Source organism: Schistocerca serialis, chromosome 11, assembly GCF_023864345.2.
Source record: "Schistocerca serialis cubense isolate TAMUIC-IGC-003099 chromosome 11, iqSchSeri2.2, whole genome shotgun sequence".
Lineage (NCBI taxonomy): Eukaryota > Metazoa > Arthropoda > Insecta > Orthoptera > Acrididae > Schistocerca > Schistocerca serialis.
Genome location: NC_064648.1, coordinates 82,059,069 through 82,079,251, shown reverse-complemented (window position 1 = coordinate 82,079,251; position 20,183 = coordinate 82,059,069). Strand labels below are relative to the sequence as shown.

The 20,183-nt window shown below is 38.1% G+C and overlaps 1 protein-coding gene across 6 annotated transcripts in view; it reads right to left on the bottom strand.

The window, feature by feature from the left end:
* The window catches only part of LOC126427048 (zinc finger protein 3 homolog), a 580,742-nt gene that overhangs the window by 71,282 nt on the left and 489,277 nt on the right, over window positions 1-20,183 (bottom strand). For 3 of the 6 annotated variants that reach the window (XM_050089217.1, XM_050089218.1, XM_050089216.1), the window contains exon 7: window positions 8,979-12,626. The exons of 2 other annotated variants lie outside the window; for them this stretch is intronic. In XM_050089217.1, the coding sequence (XP_049945174.1) occupies window positions 11,195-12,626 (1,432 nt within the window). In that variant the 3' untranslated portion in view covers window positions 8,979-11,194. Of the gene's footprint in view, window positions 1-8,977; window positions 12,627-20,183 lie in introns of those variants that run through there. One more of the 6 variants, XM_050089219.1, reaches the window with a different exon arrangement.

Sequence of the window (20,183 nt, the reverse complement as noted above, 5' to 3'; positions counted from 1 at the left end):
AATGTATGAGAACGCCACTTGGACAATGGATTTTATGAGGTGACCCAGTACTTTGGCCAGCTCAATCCCCCAACTACCATCCCTTGAATTTTTGTTTGTGGGGACACTTGGAACATTTGGTGTATGGACGCGCCATTAACAATGTTCAGACACTACAAAAATACATCATCAATATCCGCCAACACATCTGTCACACACGAGAGTATCTCCACAGGATGTGGTTACCCAAGATTCCCTAAGAGACAGATAGAAGCTTGCATTACTGTGAATGGACATCATACTGGACACGTCCTTCAGTGATGGCTCACAAATGCTGGCTGTATACATTAGCAGATGCATTGGAAGCTCTACTGTCCCACAATAACAGAATACAGTTGTCTTACTTGTTGTAATCTACTCATTTGTTTACTACCTTCTATAGACTGTTCAATTTGTTTGGTAGCTTTTGGAAAAAAAGAGCTTGCAGGAGAAGAGATGTTTCACAGCACGAAAATCAACAAGTACTCTTATCTCTTGCGGTGGGATGTAGTGGGTTTTGGTCAAAAAAATCGATTTTTTAAAAACCATTATTTTCTTGATCTACAGAGTTTAATCTATGTTTTGTGTGAATTTCACCGTGATAGCAACTTCAGAAAGGCATTTAAATTATTAAACTGATTAACTCTGCACTGGCAGCCACTCCCACCTTTTCCAACAATTGGGAAACTGCTTGCTTCAGCGGAATCTTTATCAGTGTAATGGCTATATTCTTTCGATATCTTCGGCTGACATCTATACCTCTGCCTGAAAACTTTCTTGCATGTGGTTTATTTACGTTTTGACCATAATAACACATATTAGTAGGTGTGGGTTGAATTCGCCAAACTTTACGTGGAAATCAAGATTTACGCATAATGGGTGGTGGAAAACAGTGTATAGGAAACGGAGGTTTCATGGAAATCGATTTACTAACAAAAAAGAGGAAGCAACTCGAATTGAAGAACATAAGCTCTCAGCTTCAGCTCTTAGCTTCTGGATAATTGTACAGGTTAATGATGTTGATATGGATTCCACTGGATTCAGACTTATTGATTTAGAGCTTCTCTGCCAGGCTGTAAAGTTTTCATGTTCATGTTTCTTGCAAACCCTGATTTATTGAGGAAGTGTCTTCAAGCAAAGACACAATATGCAAATGAAAGTCTCAAGAATTAAATGTGGATTAAATGCTCAAAAAGAACATTCTGTGGACTTGAAGTACTCAAAGTAGGTGTCTATGACGCAGTTTTATGTTACAACAACGGAAATAATGGCAGAACTGAAGTGATGGATAGAGCTGGTGTAGATCCTGGTGTGTTTGAAACAAAATCATTTTACACCATCGATGAGGGCTAGGTCAAGAAAGCTAAAAGATCAGTGTCTGACCTGTAAAAAAGGGGGCAGGAAGATTAGAAAAGATAAAAAATCTGGAGGATGTATCAGTATGGACGACTTTAAAACTGAGGTAAGCTTATTACATCTAGAAGTATGATAAGAAAATTTTTGAAACTCATGTCTCTCTTTTACATTTCTCACATTATTAGAACATTTTCTCAGAAAGTATATGCGCTAATGCTATGAAATTTTCAGGAACTGCTTGCTATTAAATTCAAATTTTTAGATATGTAGATATTTTTAGATATGTAGAAAAAAATTTATTTTGGATATGTAAAATCAGAAACTCTGTTAATAATACAATTTGTACCACAAATTAATAACTGTAGTTCAGCGGTCTTATAACCTTCTCAGAACACTGAAATAGAATTTTCAGATTAATTGCATGATTAGAATTTGAGTTGAGGTTTTTCATAAAAAAAGACAATAAAAAATAAAAAATTTAAATTTCTTGCAAAATATTATTCCTGCATATTTTATTATATATTTCCGTTAAAACACAGCTCATTTGGTTTACACATGTAAAATTTTAGATTTGTACATTAATAAATATGGCTGTAATGATTTTTAAATAAATGTTTGCATTTTCCATTATATCCCCCCTTAAGGTACAGTAAGTATTTTAGAGCCTATGTCTCCTACACGGTTTTTCTTGTTATGATATATACTACTGTCTCTCAAAATATGGAATACTAGTTTCTAAAACAATGTACACACTTTTTTTGAATTTGTCCCCTTTTACTGTATTTTCTTCTTTCTTTTAATTCTGTTGCGGACTGGGTAATAAATTTTCAAATTTCGACCATTTTTGAACATATTGTAAGTTTTGCACAATATCATTCTATTCATAGTAAATGTGTTGGCACTTTGCCGGCCGCGGTGGTCTAGCGGTTCTAGGCGCTCAGTCGGGAACCGCGTGACTATTACGGTCGCCGGTTCGAATCCTGCCTCGAGCATGGATGTGTGTGATGTCCTTAGGTTAGTTAGGTTTAAGCAGTTCTAAGTTCTAGTTGACTGATGACCACAGTTGTTAAGTCCCATATTGCTCAGAGCTTTTTTTTGTATTGGCACTTTGTACTTCTAATTAATTTTGATTCCCACAGTTAAAATTATTATTGCTTACTACATTTATCCTCAGTATCAACACAGCCTTTTTATTTATGTTGTTGTTACTACCACCACTACTACTACTACTACTACTACTACTACTACTACTACTACACTATTTCTGAAGACTCCTTCCATTACGACTGTCCAAGTGTTTCAAATACTTTCTTTTCCTGAGTATGTCACTTCAACAGTTCTGCCAGATCTGGAATACCACAACAACTACCCTGGGACATCTAATAGCCAGCAAACCATTTATTATGGACAGATTTTTTTTAATTTTGTTATTGTAATATAAACCAAACTCAGATCTGAACATACACTGTTGCCCTTTAATTTTTCGCCCCTAACAATGTCCTTTCTCCTACATTCATAGCCTATTCGAAAGGGTGAAAGGTTAAGAATGTACAACTCTGTGTGCCAGTCCCAACAAGGATCCCTAGATATTATTAATTTCTGTCTTTTCTTTGTCGTTACGGTTCCACTTTCTGTGCTCAGTCATAGCTAGGTGCACATGCTGGTACAGGGGAGTTGATTTAGTCCGATATGCTTGTGAGTCTTTTTTTATTTACTTGTGCTAAATCAAACATGGTTTGTGCCATCTACAACAGCGTCAATTGTGTTTTATCTCTGCTACAGAGCAGCTGACACATCCCTGTTTCTATCGAGACTGCCAACTTTATCTTTCCTGGAGGGCCCAATAGAAACTAGCACTGCAATAACTGCAGACTTCTCTGACTACATTTATGACTCTTAATTGGCCCTCACACAATCACGAAACCATCAACTATATCTTGTCCACAATCCACCTGGTGTTCTGCACTGCAGCAGCTCCTATATTCCCTCAAATGATGCTGATACTATTTCATGCTAGGATTTCACTCGTTTTTCTTTTTGTTCAGGCACAACTCTTGTAGCTGCTGCTATCCATCATCCTTTTAGTGTTTGCTAATTTTCATACACAGAGTACTAATATTTTCCACCATATCCTTACTGTCTCTGTTCTTGTCAGAAGGAATATCAAGTTGTGTTTCTATTAAGTAGGTTGTGCATCTTCGTACCTGCAAAATGATGAGAGTTAATGCTATGATTGTGGCATTCCATCTAGTTAACCACAAAAAGGATGCCGTATTAGGTTCATTTCGTTGCTAATATCACTGTACCAAAAACCATCTTGTCATATCTCCTCCACTAACATATTAATCATCTTTTTTTCCACTGGACATTAAAACCAAATGATACAGTTTTTTCTTGAAGTTACTATTATTAGATTATTTATTTGTCATGTCAAAAGAACAGAAGTGTCAAAAATATATATACAAAAGAAGACCAAAAATTGAACACGTCAAGTGCATTTGGTGTAGCTCTCAACAGGTCTTGCATGGTGCAGGTGGTTGGTGATGAGGAACACTGAGGGGAAATGGCTGTTAGTCTGCTCAACGCCACACTGGCAAAGAACTGAGTCTACAGAGAAACCCCAAGTCTGCAGACTGGTCTTGAACGTTGTGTTTGATCATAATCTACTGAGAGACCCCATATTGACCACTTCTCTGAATATCTATGAGGGAGTTCTTTGTTTGGAGCGATCCATTCTCCCACATACCGACATTTCTCCCGCCATCGCAAGTTCCTTGCCACATGTGGATTCTCAATGAGAGCCTCAATAGTTGTCAAGAAGCTCTTTCTTGATTTCAGCCTCGTGTAGTGGTTGGGCTTCCTTCGTTGTGGCCTTACTTTTCTCATATTTCGCAGCTACCTAACATCTCATTTCAGGAGGAGCTATGCCAGTGAGGCAATGGAGTTTGTCCACAGGAATAGATCTTAAGCAACCCATGATAATCTTGCAAGGCTGATTTAGAGCCTCATCTACGTTCCTGGCATGATTGGACCTGTACCATGCATATTCAGCAGTGGAACAACACGGTGCATGGTTTAGCACCCCATGATGTACCTGTCAATTTTCGCACTGTTATTATCTCTGGATGCCACTTTCTGTTTGGTGTTTAGTCAACGCTTTTTATATGTTAGCGTGCAATCCAGTATTACTCTAGGATTTTTGCGAGTAGGATTATGCTCGAGTACGGTATCTCCCCAGGATATATTTAACGATCTATTTGCCCGTTTATTCTTCACGTGGAAAGCGCAGATCTGAGTCTTGGCAGGATTAGGTTTCAAGTAATTCCCATAACAGTAAACAGTGAATTTTTCCAGATATTCTGATAGCATATCTTCTACAGACTGAGAACAGTAAGCCTGAGTGGTGATAGTGCAGTCATCAGCATAAATAAAGCTTAAGGTTCCTTCAGGGATAGGTTGATCGTTGGTATAGATGTTGAATAATAGCAGTGCAAGCACACTGCCTTGTGGCAGCCAATTTTTCTGATTTCTCCACCTACTTTTCTTACCCTGAAATCCCACAATAAATAAATAAATCTGTAATTCTGGAGAAGGTTTCTAATATTGCACATGCATGTGAAGCCTTTAGTTATGCCATAAACTTTATTTAGAAGGAGCCGATGGTTGATCATATCGTAGGCTGTGGATAGATGGATGAACACAGCACCTGTAATGAGCCATTTCTCATAGCCATCTTCGATATGTTGTGTTAAGTTTAATATTTAAGATGTGTGGCTCTTCCCTTCTCTGAAGCTGCTTGATGTGGTATTAGAAGATGCTCCACCTTTCTAATCACTCTCTGAAGAATAAGTCTCTCCAGTATTTTGTAGAGGTGACAGAGTAAAGAGAGTGGTCTATAATTTTTGGGATCTTTCCTATCCTTTCCATGTTTCGGTATGGCAGTTACTCTTGATTTTTCGCCTACTTTAGCGATCTTGCTCTCTCAAATACAGTTTCCCATAAATTGCAGTAACCAAAGCATTTTAGCGGAACCAAAATTCTTGATTTGTTCAGCTCTAACGTCTAATTTACATTTATTCAGGACTGAATTCAATTCTTCACGAAAGAAAGATGGAGATAAGACACTATTCTCTTGATCTGTTTGCCTGAATAATTGTTTCCTCTCTATATTTGTGGGTTTAGTTGATCTGTCATGAATCAGGAGTTGGTAAGCAATTGGGTCTGGTTTAATATTAACATACGTGTTGACCTGAGTGTTATTACTCAGACGATGTAATAGCCTCCTGGCCTTTTGGCTTCTTTTACTCACGTCACAGTCTGCCATTAATTGTATCCATTCTTCTTTCTTAGCCTCAGATATTAAAGAGAGGACATTCTGTGCAAGGCTTGATGTGGCTTCACTGAAAGGATCTTCTTCCAACTCCCTGTAGTACTCTTGAAAAAGAGAGGTCGTTTCAGGGGTTATACCCTTGATATAGTTCATTCTGCATCCCCTTAGAATTGATGCTCAGGAGGAGGCATTAACGATGTTAACAAAATTCTCATATTGATCTATCACAGGACCTACAGTTAAATTTTCTCATCTAATAATTTTGAAAATTTCTGCCAATCAGCCGTTTTGAAGTTGTACCTTCGTCTGAAAGGGATTTCATGAGGTCTTACTTATGGGAGAACTTGACACATAATAGGTCGACGTTGTGTATTCGGTATGGGCTTAGAGACGTATTTAGTGCAGGTATTAAAAATACTTTCACTAACGAAAAGCAGATACGGATTATAACCAGTGTCCACTGTAGAAGGAATGAGGTAGTTTGCTGTCATGAAGGAGTGAGAGATGTAAAGTTTCAGCCCACATGAGGACAGCCTCACTATTTTGATCCTCTTGACTGTACCCCCAAGCAAGGCTGTGACTGTTGATATCAGGTATCACAATAGAATATTTCCCTGTAATAAAATTTTCAGGTGGGGTGAAGGAAAAATCTGTTGCTGGAGGTTTATATGCTGATGTGACTCTACAGTTACTTAACAGTAATAATTTCATTATTCTTATCTGACCGACGAATACTACAGACTTCAAGGTCAGGTCTTATAAGGATGGCGCTTCCATACTGTACATAATGTGTTTCAGCAACCAGTTTCATTCCAGGAACAGAAGGACATCTCTGCTGGGTATCTATATATTTCTTCAACACAAGGTATCACAGTACTTGGTGTGGCACATGTCTTGCAAGAGTTGTTGCTTGCAGGAAGGTATTCCTTCAATATTCATGGATATTATAGTCAACACTGGCCCAAAAACGACTGTTGATTAGATGTCTCTAATACTTCTGGTGTGAAAGGATCGGCTGCCGGGTTATTCTGACATTTCCCAGGGTACACATGATTGCAATTCGTATCTCTGTATTTATCATCAAACATTGCAATCTTCAGGCAGGCTCCTTTCGTGTACCCCATTATTAGATGAGGCACTAACTCTGGAGAGATCATAATTATTTGTAGTAATGCAAATGCTTAAAAAATGTCCCATAGCATGCTTTACGGTAACATTTGTTGAAAATCAACTAACCTGAGTATATTCAAATAGACTTAGCTAATGGGACATCCACAGGGGGATACTGGTGCATCTCAATCTGTTCTTTATGAGACAATGTATGAATTGCATAGATCTATCTAATGTGCCATGCACTGTAACCAAACGTATGAAACTATGTCGATGTGCAACTGCCTAGCTCCAACCTGTACAAATTTATGGGTATAAATGTATGAGTGAGTTACACCTGCAGTCCAATGTGGCACACTAGTTAACTTACCCTTAGTAAACGTAGCCACATTAAACATAAACCATAAAAAATTTTAATAGCAGGAATACGTAATACAGAATCCAAATAAGTAGCATGAATCTGCAAACTATTTTCACAATTTTATATTTTAGTGAAAAGCAGCTTTTCTAGCTTTATATGAAACCTGTATCATCTTCCAACAAACTTCATTCACTCAAGTAATTTCAAACAAAAAATACTCCAATTCTGTTAACAACAATATTTAAAATCATAGTTTCTTGATTTATGATTCAGTTTGGACGCAAGATAACACTAACATTAGTCTTTCGACAGATGTCTAACAATACATGTTTCAAAAAGATCCATTTTGGACAGGAGTGCAAGGCAACAATTATAGTGTCTAAATGATGTTCCTAAGAACTTTTTGGTTATAAAATGCCACGCATATTAGCTTGAAGTGCAGTGGTGATAATGTGAAGACATTCATTACAGCCTTTATGGAATTTGCCACATATATTTCAGCAGAAAACATTTAAAAGTGGTCAGGAACATCATATGATGATGGCAATAATAACCGGTTACTAATGACATTTGTTTCAGTCTTATTATATAAATACCACATTACAACAATTAATGGCACTTTATTTTGACAAAGTACTATTGTCAATATTTCCCATTGCTTCTGTCACTTGAACTCTTATTTTAATATATCACTGTGGGTTACTTAATTTTTTTCAGAATCTTTAGAATCATCACAAGCGTATTTTCAGTGATGAGTCCATTAAAATAGAAGAGTTACAAGCCAGAATTTAAGCTTCATGTGAGTATAGTATTGTAAGTTTGTGAATTCAAGACTCTGTTCTTACCTGAATAATAATAGTAATGATGTTTGTCTCAGCAAGCATTACTGAGAGAACAAAATATTTTTGTTTTGATTAAAATAGACCAACCACAAAAAGCACAGTACCAACAGGAACTGAAGTAGAAATATGCAAATAAGTAGCTGGAGTCAATAGTGTAACAACATTACTATAATGAGAATGAAACAATTTAAAATCCATGCAATTTCCTTCCAAGTCACAACCAAAATTTCTAATGAAGTGTGTATGAGGATGGGAGCCGACAAACGATGAATAGATCAGCATTCCCTAAATATTTAAAAGCCACTGCAGTATTGTAGCCTAGATAGCAGCACACAATTATGTTGCAAGAACCATCATCATGAGAGATACATTCTCATTACAGTAAAAAGACACACAGCTGAAAGTGTCGCAAACTTCAGAAATGCCTATCACTTAACAAAAATAGTCTCAAGTTTTGGAAAGTATGACAAAACTTAATAAACGAACTACCTTACACCAATAAGAAATTGGTGAGAAATCGAAAACACTGACCAAAAACAAACATTATGAAATATAAGACAAAGCATTAGTAAAGATTTCTGAAAACCTCACATTTAGTCAGAGAAATTATGGAAAATACACACTATGAAATCATGTTTAAAGCAGATAAAAGACAACGAAAAAAATCAGGTTAAAACAAAGCAATTAGAAAGAAAGCAAATTTAATAAATTAACTTATTACAATAAAAATTATGCATTTGGATTAAATTCATATTCTAGTAATCACACTGAGCTCTTGTAACTGTCCTCATGTTTATACAAACAATTGGAATTATAATCTGACACTACATCATGACAGTTTTCCCACTGATGTTTGTACAGTAGTTACATGATATTTGAAAACAGACAAATAATTAAAAGATTTGATGCATAGAATTAATCATCATTTAATCAGAATTATGTACAGGGATTTTTAATACAAATATTTTTCACAAGAAATATGGCACTTAAACTGACAATAGTATTTTGGCATAAAATTTAATGAAACATGAAAATTTGAATTACTACATAATTTACCAAAGATCCTTTTGTGTCAAGATACACTGTTGATCCAAATCATTATACCCACTTCCCTAGGAGGAGTGTGTGCTACCCAGTGGCATTTTTGTTATGTCAAGTAGTAACGAAACTATATAACCAGCAATGAATGGGTGATCATTCTAGTTACAGTATGTGTAAAAAACTGGCATAAATAACTTTGCCAAAGAGCAGATGGTTTTGCCTGGTGCCTGGGTAAGTGCAGCTAAAAAACAGTGAATCTGGTTGGCTGCTCAGATGCTTCTATCATTAGCCTCTATGGAACATCTTTGAAAGATGGTATATCCACAAGTTGACAAAAGGTTGTAGGATTACCATGCATTACCTAGAACAAGGAGATCAGAACCTAGCTGCTCTGTAAAATGGGATTGATGGCAATCTGTGGAGACAGGAGAAAATGCTTGAGCAGGCACATGAGTTTCAAGCTATTCAGCAGACACTGTTGAACATGAGGCCCCAAGTTATATAACAGCTTTGTATTCCCATGTTGATCTAACAACATTGTCAGTTACTATAGTAATACAAATGGGATAATTGAGATTGGACTGCATACCAATAAAGATGTGTCACGTGTTGGGATAAGTGACATTTCTTGTGGACCAGGTCAATGGTTGTGCCCTGATGTGCCATCACCCAGATGAACAGTCGTTCAACACATGCACTACACAACAGGTGCAGAAAGTTGGGGGCAATGTCATGCTATAGGGGATATTCATATGAGACGCCAAGAAACAGCTGGTCATAATTGGAAGCACCATGACAGATGTGGAGAACACGAACATAATTGCAACCTCTGTGTCACTTAATGGTTGATGTATTCCCTGGTCACAATCACAAGGTCAGAATCACACTGTAATGGTTTGAGCATCATGATAGCTCACACTGTTGTCTTTCCCACCTCATTAAATGATTATGAAACGAATTTGGGATGCTATTGCACACCAACTACACAGCAACAAACTGATAGCCTGCAGTAAATGGGAACTGTGTGAGGTGTGTGTAGACATATAGTCCAATTTACTAGTGGAAAACTAACAGAGTACTAATGAGTCCATACCATACAGAAGCACTGTTGTATTTCAGTCTGAAAGTGCTACTAGGCAGATGATTACAATTTTTGCCTGATCTCTGCATACTTGCCACCATCAGTTATTTCCTAATGTAGAAGTAGCACAGATAGTTCACATGTGTGCAAATTTTGATCACACAAACAGCATTACTATTAAGAAGGCATACCTCAGTAACATGTTTGCATAATCATGATATTTTTGTATCTTTCTCCATCGTTGAGAAAAATAGCCTGAGTGATGGACGTGTAATAAACACATTTATGCTGTCGCCTGGGTACTGCCTACAGCTTCATGAATATTGAAATGGCAGTTTCTTTCAAATAATTAGCAACATACTGGTAAATTCTCTTGAAGAATATGGAGTCGTGATTACTGCATAGGACTTCTACTCAAACAAGTAACAGATATCTCTCAATGCACCAATTTCTGGTAGACAGATCGTTATAGCATGGAGCATTTACAACAAAAAATTGCAATGTGTGCTTCATATATTGTATTTAGTATGCAACTTCTTTGAACATGAAGCTGTGAAAACGGATTTGTCGTATTTTTTGTGACCTTTCTGTAGCACATGCGAACAATATTCATAACGCACTTGTGGTCTCCTTTGAACATGTTTAAGTCTACAGACCTCAACAATACTTTGAGTGGTCTCTACGTAATGTGTATTATTGCATGCTTCTAAAGATGATAGACCGGATTAAAAGATTCCCAGTAAATATCACATCTGTGTAGCCTTCTTTTCAGTGTGTAGTGATAGCTGTTTCTTGAGGTTACTCGAGTTTTTATACAATTTGCCAAAAATACTACATTTGTGTGGTCGTTTACCGGTGTGTACTAATGATTTCCTTGAGATTACCAGAGTAAGAAAAATATTTGCCGCAAGTATCATATTTGTAGGGGCTCATTCCTGCGTGTATTTTCAGATGACCCAGTTCTGAAAACGATTTGCCACCAACATTGACTGTGTGGTCCCTGTTCAGTGTGTATTAATTCGTGTTTCTTGAGACTGCCCCATTGAGGAAACGATTTACGCAACACTATATTTGTAGGGTCTCTTTCCAATATGTGTCAACAAATGCCTCTTGAGATGGCCCGACTGAGTAAATGATTTTCCACAAACTTCGCATTCGTGGGGTCTCTTTCCTGTGTGTATTAACAAGTGGGTCTTGAGATGGCCCGACAGAGTGAACGATTTTCCACAAACACCGCATTCATGGGGTCTCGTTCCTGTGTGTATTAATTCGTGTACCTTGAGATTGTCCGAACGAATAAACGATTTTCCACAAACAGTACATTTGTAGGATCTCTTACCAGTGTGTATTAATCCGTGGCTCTTGAGATGTCTCGACTTAGTAAAAGATTTTCCACAAACATCGCACTCGTGGGGTCTCTTTCCTGTGTGTATTACGTTTTGGGTCTTGAGATGGCCCGACTGAGTAAACGCTTTTCCAGAAACACCACATTCATGGGGTCTCTTTCCTTTATGTATTAATTCATGTCTTTTGAGATTGCTCGACTGAGTAAACGATTTTCCACAAACACGGCATTCGTGGGGTCTCTTTCCCGTGTGTATTAATTCGTGAGCCTTCAGACTGCCCGAAAGAATAAACGATTTTCCACAAACACCGCATTCAATGGGTCTCTTTCCTGTATGTATTAATTCATGTCTTTTGAGATGGCTCGACTGAGTAAACGATTTCCCACAAACATGGCATTCGTGGGGTCTCTTTCCCGTGTGTATTAATTCGTGTACCTTGAGACTATTTGAACGATTAAACAATTTGCCACAAACATCACATTTGTGACGTCTCTTTGCACTTAGCACAGTGTGGACATTAACATGATCACTTGTACACAAAATTCCATAGTCATCATATCTGAGTTGCTCTGCAACTTGTGTCACAGTAAGTGTATTGCTTGTGTCACTAAAGGATTTCCTTAAAGTTTTCCTGGTTTCCTTGGATGAAGATTGCTTCTCAGTCTGTTCCACGATTTCTTCTCGTACACTTTCTAAGGAGATGATGTTTTCATGGTAATCACTGCATTCAAGTTTCTCACTGTTGGCAGCTGATAATGCTTGGTCACCCTCACTCATTCTCAAATGTTCTTTCAAGCTGTCATCAGTGGGCAATACCTCACCACATGACTTACACACATATGCAGGTGCCTGCACACCATCCATGTGGATGAAGATATGCATTATGAGTCTGTATTTTGAAGGGAAGCTCTGTAGGCAGAAACTACAGTTAAACTTATGGAATTCCTTTTCCCTGATGCTACAACTTAATCTAGTGCCACATAAGCTGTCTTCATGTGAAGTCCGTAACTTGGTATAGTTATGAGACATACTGAAATCTGTTGACATCTCTGTATCTATCTTCTGATCGTCATCGACTAGTCCTTGATGTAATGCTTCTTGATACGAAACGTTACAGCTGTCACCAGCACTTTGAATGAAACTGAGGAAGGAGAAAAGAGGTGTGAAATATTGATTTACATGATACAAAAAGCAGTATTTCACCATCCACAGAATCAGGGACTATAAACCGAAAGAAAAAATGTATGGGTGTCACAGATAACTTATTCAGTACATGTAAGTGATTTAAAATTATCATGACATTCTGCCAGAGCAATAGAATTTTTATAAGGCAAATGATCACAGGAAATTCAATAACGACCAGTCTCATTCAGTGCTGACTGGGTTTCCTAATTTTTTAGTAGGTACTGTTGTTTAAAAAAGTCTTGTAATATTTTTAAAATACTGTTCAACAATCTTTTAGATCAAATTATTACTTTTATTAGATATAATATCCCCCAGTTCTTGACGTAACAGTTTCCTCCCAAAAATAAAGGAAAAGAAAAGAGAAATCAATGATTTTAAAATAAAAATAAATTACTCTCTCCAAGTGGATCTTTCTTTGTTTTGGAGAACACTTTGAGCTTAGAGTATAAATTCTTAAAAGCACTCATGATAAATTTATTTCACAAAGCAATTAAGCATGGCATTTTATTTGATTCCAAATGAATCCCCAACTACCACAAACATCACATTTATTATTGGCTAGGTAGTATGGCCATCAACCAGGTGGACAACACCTGTACAGGAACACATACATAAATTTCCAGACTGATGAGCAAATGTGAATGACACACACAAATTATTCCGAATTTAGAGTGCGTTGTTAGCAGCACAGCTTATGTTTAGCCCTTTCTAATTGACATATTGTCTGTCAGGCAGGATGCCAATGCAGTTACAGCCTCCCATTCGATAGTATCTTCACAACTTCTGGTCCCCTGGAGTTTCATTACATCCTCAACTGAATCACACACCCCTATCAATGGTGACATCAGCACAAATCATGTACAGTCCATCCTACCATAGTCTCCTGCGATCAAGTGATGGCAGTAGGCGCATGGTCTACCCGTGTGATATCTGGGTATAATCATTCCACCTGCAGCTACCCCATTCCATCACAATAGAACTGGACATCTTTGAGCTTCCCAATGAGGTCATTGGAGTGTGGATATGGCTGTGGGTGTGTAGGAGCATGCACATACTTGCATGCTATTATTCTATCCTGATTGCTGCTTTTGACTGTTTTGTCTTTTGATGGATATGTGGTTTCAAGTAACCAATGACAGCGAAACATTACAGTTTGATTACATCAAAAACTGAAATTTTGCTGCCATAGATGGCTATGCAGAGAAACATTTTAAGAAATATTTCTGTCTTGAGTTCGCTCATAGAGGTTAGCCTTAAAAGCTCTGAACAAAATAATCATGATCTCAGTTGTGCTGCAGATTGTTAATCTTTGTTTTCTTGGATATACTGCACCTCATATAGTTGTGGTAAGGTTATGACATAAGTTTAAATTCAAGGCTACAAAAGGCTGTCTAAAAGTTAATGTAGAATATTGTATCCCACTGACTACAGTACTGTATGTTGAATACCCTTTTGGGTATGCCCTATGTAGGTATATTTCTTATACAGTCGCTTCCACATCTGCCGGATTATAAGAGTAGATGCCTGGTGTGCCCATAATCAATGTGGCTGAAAACACCTGCCACTTGCAAAGCTTACAGATAGCATAGATGGCAGGCACTGACTTTCCCGAACACTCCTATGTAAACATATACAAGGAGGACACAGCCACAATTACACATATTTCCCACATATCAGATAAGGGAAAGGCAGTGTATTCCAGCCATTCACATTCTCAGGGTGGAGCAATATCCTTCAAATGTACACTGGATGTGGGTGCGCAGTTTCTTGGATTCTACAGACGAAGTATGCCACATGCTGATCGAATTTTTCTTGTCATTTGGCTTACACCTTACAGTAATTATTGTGCAATGTATCATTTTCGCCTGGGTTCAGTAGAACAGGCAAGATTGCTTTCTCACATAAAGCGGAAATTTTCCTTCTAGTTCAGCTGTTATGTGGCACTACTTGAAAATAAAAAGTCATATCTAGGTTTCTTGTGGCATTACATCCACCCTGTCTGAGCTATCTCCTTTTCTCCCCTCAGGTTTTTAGATTTGTTCCTGACTGATACAGCAGTTTCATGGGCTATCACAACAATAGTAAATCCTCCTCATCATTACTCATACTTTTGTTGAGCCAGCAGACAAAAGAAATGACGTAGACAGCTGTTCTGGGCTAAATATTCACTGTAGATGAACAACATTGGAACTATCACCACGCTTTGCGCGAGGTGAATACTGTGGGTTGACACTCACTTCCACAACAGGACAAGTGCACCAACAGTGTGGTGAATCTACCTTGCAATAACCATAGTCTGGCAAGATGTAAGCAATTTTGAATATCTCCAGATGGTAAAACAATCCTCTGTTTGCTCCATGTGGTACCCACCTCAGTGACCTTTTGACATACCTATGTGTGTAGGTTACAATTATAATGAAGCAGGATTAGAGATTAGTTGTGAGAAAATAAATAACTGTGCTGAAGTAAATTCTAGCACTTGTAATCAGAAGGCATAGCTCATCTCACAACGCACCAGGAGATGCTGGTATTACACCTGCATATTACTGACATTAACATCTCCTACAAATGAAATGGCTGGCAAAATTTTAGGGCAATATTAGCAATGCTTCTTGCAAAGAGGATCTTGGCAAATCAAAACAAAATCTATTGTTATCATTGAGTAACTGCCCTAAGCATTCATACAGCTAGTGTCTGATCTCAGTCCTCACTTATCCCTCACACACAGCAAATAATACAGGTTGCCCATCCAGCTGTCCTTACCCCCACTGGAAACCAGTCAGATACTGTGCCCTGACAGCATGGGAGTATTGAAACATTTACAAAGTGACTCGCATGAAATACAGTGATCTTCTACAGATAAAAAGTTTCATTTACTCAACATGTGCTATCAAAACATGAATTTTCCATTGCAGTATAATAGTAATTAAACCAATGATAAGCTTTTGTGTTATTACTACAAGGCATTAGGGAGATGACAATTTGAAGGTTTTCACTGTGGAACTTTATGGTTCCATCACAAAACCATCAATATTTGCATCACATGTGATTCATGGGATATAGGGTATTTGTACCTGATGCTCTGAAAGTGCCAAGTCTCATTATTTGGACAGTTATTATCTTATATGTTTTTTCTCCAGTGAGTATGGTGGTGGTGTAGGTTTCAAGTATTTTCTATCTAGTTCTTTTGGGATAGAGTAGAACATCAAGTAACACCCCCCATCAGTTGCCACAACCCTCAAGCCATCATCAAATGTGTTCTTGAAGACATTGCTAGTGAAACTTCCAACACTGAATATACCAAGATGTCCCATTTGAACAACCTTCTCATAACGAAAGTGAATGACACAGCAAATATCCTAGTCTTTTGCTGGACAGTCATGGTTCAAGCTGGTAGAATTGTTGCAACACATATGTTCCTGATTCATATACAGCTTTCTGATATTTCTCATAGAGTTCTTGTCCTTTAAATGACACAATGAAATCCCACAACAAAGCTTGTGATATTTGGGACTTATGGCATCATGTCAAGATTGATTACGTGAGCAGTAACACATGCTGTTAACCCTTATGAACTTCAGTTTAATATTATATCTCTTAACTGCACCTTACCATTTTAGTTATTCATAATTTTCCTCAAGAATGTGTTGCCTCATTTCTACCAGCCCTTCTTAATCGCTGTGTAACGTCTGAAAAATAACTTATGATAAACAAAAACTTACTATAGTGTTGTGAGAATATATGATATTTAGTGTACAATTAAAAAGTCTATCAGCATCTCCACGGCACAATGTCATGATTTCCTAATTTTGTGACGTTTTGGTAATAGCTAAGTTATTTGACATGTTTCAGTTGTGTGGCACCCACTTACCATATTAAACATTTATCTTGCCAAAGTGAAGTGACATGCCTGCCTTAATGAAACTGGGAGACATACAGTATATAAAACTGCAATGGAAGGATATCTACGGAGAGTCCACACGCTAACATGAGGTTAATGAAGATGGATGGCCGGTCTTTCTAGTAGTATAGGTACCAGCCACAACCATACCATATGCTAGGGAAATTATTTTGCAATTCCTGAGGACATGGTGCTCTGCTGTATAGTTTAATGATAATGACATCCAATTGAGTAAAATATTCTAGTAGCAATATAGCCTCCCAATAAGATCTCTGGGAGGGGGCTACTCTGGTGGATATCATCAGGGGAAATAAACAATATCACTATAAGTGAGAGTGTGGAATGTTAAGTCCCTTGATTGATTAGGTGAGTCAGAGAACATGAAATCAGAAATGGATAAGTTGAAGTTCGATATGGTGGGAATTAGTGTGGTGCATGGGAGGAAGAACAACATTTCTGGTTAGGTGGGTGCAGAGTTATCAACACAAAATGAAATAGGAGTAACGCATGAGTAGAAGTAATTATAAATAATAATACAGAAAAGTAGGTAAACTATTATGAACAGTACTGTTGACTCCAAAACGGCCTTGCTGTGCTGGTACTGCAGACGGCTGAAAGCAAGGGGAAACTACAGCCGTAATTTTTCCCGAGGACAAGCTGCTTTACTGTATGATTAAATGATGATGTCGTCCTCTTGGGTAAAATATTCCAGAGGTAAAATAGTCCCCCATTCGGATCTCCGGGCGGGGACTACTCAGGAGGACGTCGTTATCAGGAGAAAGAAAACTGGCGTTCTACGGATCGGAGCGTGGAATGTCCGATCCCTTAATCGGGCAGGTAGGTTAGAAAATTTAAAAAGGGCAGTGGATAGGTTAAAGTTATAGTGGGAATTAGTGAAGTTCGCTGGCAGGAGGAACAAGACTTTTGGTCAGGTGATTACAGGATTATAAATACAAAATCAAGTAGGGGTAATGCAGGAGTAGGTTTAATAATGAATAAAAAAATAGGAGTGCTGGTTAGCTACTACAAACAGCATAGTGAACGCATTATTGTGGCCAAGAAAGACACAAAGCCCATGCCTACTACAGTAGTACAAGTTTATATGCCAACTAGCTCTGCAGATGATGAAGAAATAGATGCAATGTATGACGAGATAAAAGAAATTATTCAGGTAGTGAAGGGAGACGAAAATTTAATAGTCATGGGTGACTGGAATTCGTCAGTAGGAAAAGGGAGAGAAGGAAACATAGTAGGTGAATATGGATTGAGGGGAAGGATTGAAAGAGGAAACCGCCTTGTAGAATTTTGCACAGAGCATAACTTAATCATAGCTAACACTTGGTTCAAGAATCATAAAAGAAGCTTGTATACCTGGAAGAATCCTGGAGATACTAAAAGGTATCAGATAGCTTATGTAATGGTAAGACAGAGATTTAGGAACCAGGTTTTAAATTGTAAGACATTTCCAGGGGCAGATGTGGATTCTGACCACAATCTCTTGGTTATGAACTGCAGATTGAAACTGAAGAAACTGCAAAAAGGTGGGAATTTAAGGAGATGGGACCTGGATAAACTGAAAGAACCAGAGGTTGTAGAGAGTTTCAGGGAGAGCATAAGGGAACAATTGACACGCATGGGGGAAAGAAATACAGTAGAAGAGGAATGGGTAGCTCTGAGGGATGAAGTAGTGAAGGCAGCAGAGGATCAAGTAGGTAAAAAGACGAGGGCTAATAGAAATCCTTGGGTAACAGAAGAAATATTGAATTTAATTGATGAAAGGAGAAAAAATAAAAATGCAGTAACTGAAGCAGGCAAAAAGGAATACAAACGTCTAAAAAATGATATCGACAGGAAATGCAAAATGGCTAAGCAGGGATGGCTAGAGGACAAATGTAAGGATGTAGAGGCTTGTCTCACTAGGGGTAAGATAGATACTGCCTACAGGAAAATTAAAGAGACCTTTGGAGAAAAGAGAACCAGTTGCATGAATATCAAGAGCTCAGATGGGAACCCAGTTCTAAGCAAAGAAGGGAAAGTAGAAAGGTGGAAGTAGTGTATAGTGGTCTATACAGGGGCCATGTTCTTGAGGACACTGTTATGGTAATGGAAGAGGATGTAGAAGAAGATGAAATGGGAGATATGATTCTGCGTGAAGAGTTTGACAGAGCACTGAAAGACCTGAGTCGAAACAAGGCCCCGGGAGTAGACAACATTCCATTAGAACTACTGATGGTAGACTTTTGTCATGACTGGTTCTCCCAAGGCCATCTGGTGAGCACGATGTATGAGACAGGCGAAATACCCTCAGACTTCAAGAAGAATATAATAATTCCAATCCCAAAGAAAGCAGGTGTTGACAGATGTGAAAATTACCGAAATATCGGTTTAATAAGTCACAGCTGCAAAATACTAATGCGAATTCCTTACAGACGAATGGAAAACCTGGTAGAAGCCCACCTCGGGGAAGATCAGTTTGAATTCCGTAGAAATGTTGGAACACGTAAAGCAATACTGATCTTACGACTTATCTTAGAAGAAAGATTAAGAAAAGGCAAACCTACGTTGCTAGCATTTGTAGACTTGGAGAAAGCTTTTGATAACGTTAACTGGAATACTCTCCTTCAAATTCTGAAGGTGGCAGGCGTAAAATACAGGGAGCGAAAGGCGATTTACAATTTGTACAGAAACAAGATGGCAGTTAAAAGAGTCGAGGGGCATGAAAGGGAAGCAGTGGTTGGGAAAGGAGTGAGACAGGGTTGTAGCCTCTCCCCGATGTTATTCAATCTGTATATTGAGCAAGCAGTAAAGGAAACAAAAGAAAAATTCGGAGTAGGTATTAACATTCATGGACAAGAAGTAAAAACTCTGAGGTTCGCCAATGACATTGTGATTCTGTCAGAGACAGCAAAGGACTTGGAAGAGCAGTTGAACGGAATGGACAGTGTCTTGAAAGGAGGATATAAGATGAACATCAACAAAAGCAAAACGACGATAATGGAATGTAGTCAAATTAAGTCAGGTGATGCTGAGGGAATTAGATTAGGAAATGAGACACTTAAAGTAGTAAAGGAGTTTTGCTATTTAGGGAGTAAAATAACTGAGGATGGTCGAAGTAGAGAGGATATAAAATGTAAACTGGCAATGGCAAGGAAATCGTTTCTGAAGAAGAGAAATTTGTTAACATCGAGTATAGATTTAAGTGTCAGGAAGTCGTTTCTGAAAGTATTTGTATGGAGTGTAGGCATGTATGGAAGTGGAACATGGACGATAACTAGTTTGGACAAGAAGAGAATAGAAGCTTTCGAAATGTGGTGCTACAGAAGAATGCTGAAGATAAGGTGGGTAGATCACGTAACTAATGAGGAGGTATTGAATAGGATTGGGGAGAAGAGAAGTTTGTGGCACAACTTGACCAGAAGACGGGATCGGTTGGTAGAACATGTTTTCGGGCATCAAGGGATCACAAATTTAGCATTGGAGGGCACTGTGGAGGGTAAAAATCGTAGAGGGAGACCAAGAGATGAATACACTAAGCAGATTCAGAAGGATGTAGGTTGCAGTAGGTACTGGGAGATGATGAAGCTTGCACAGGATAGAGTAGCATGGAGAGCT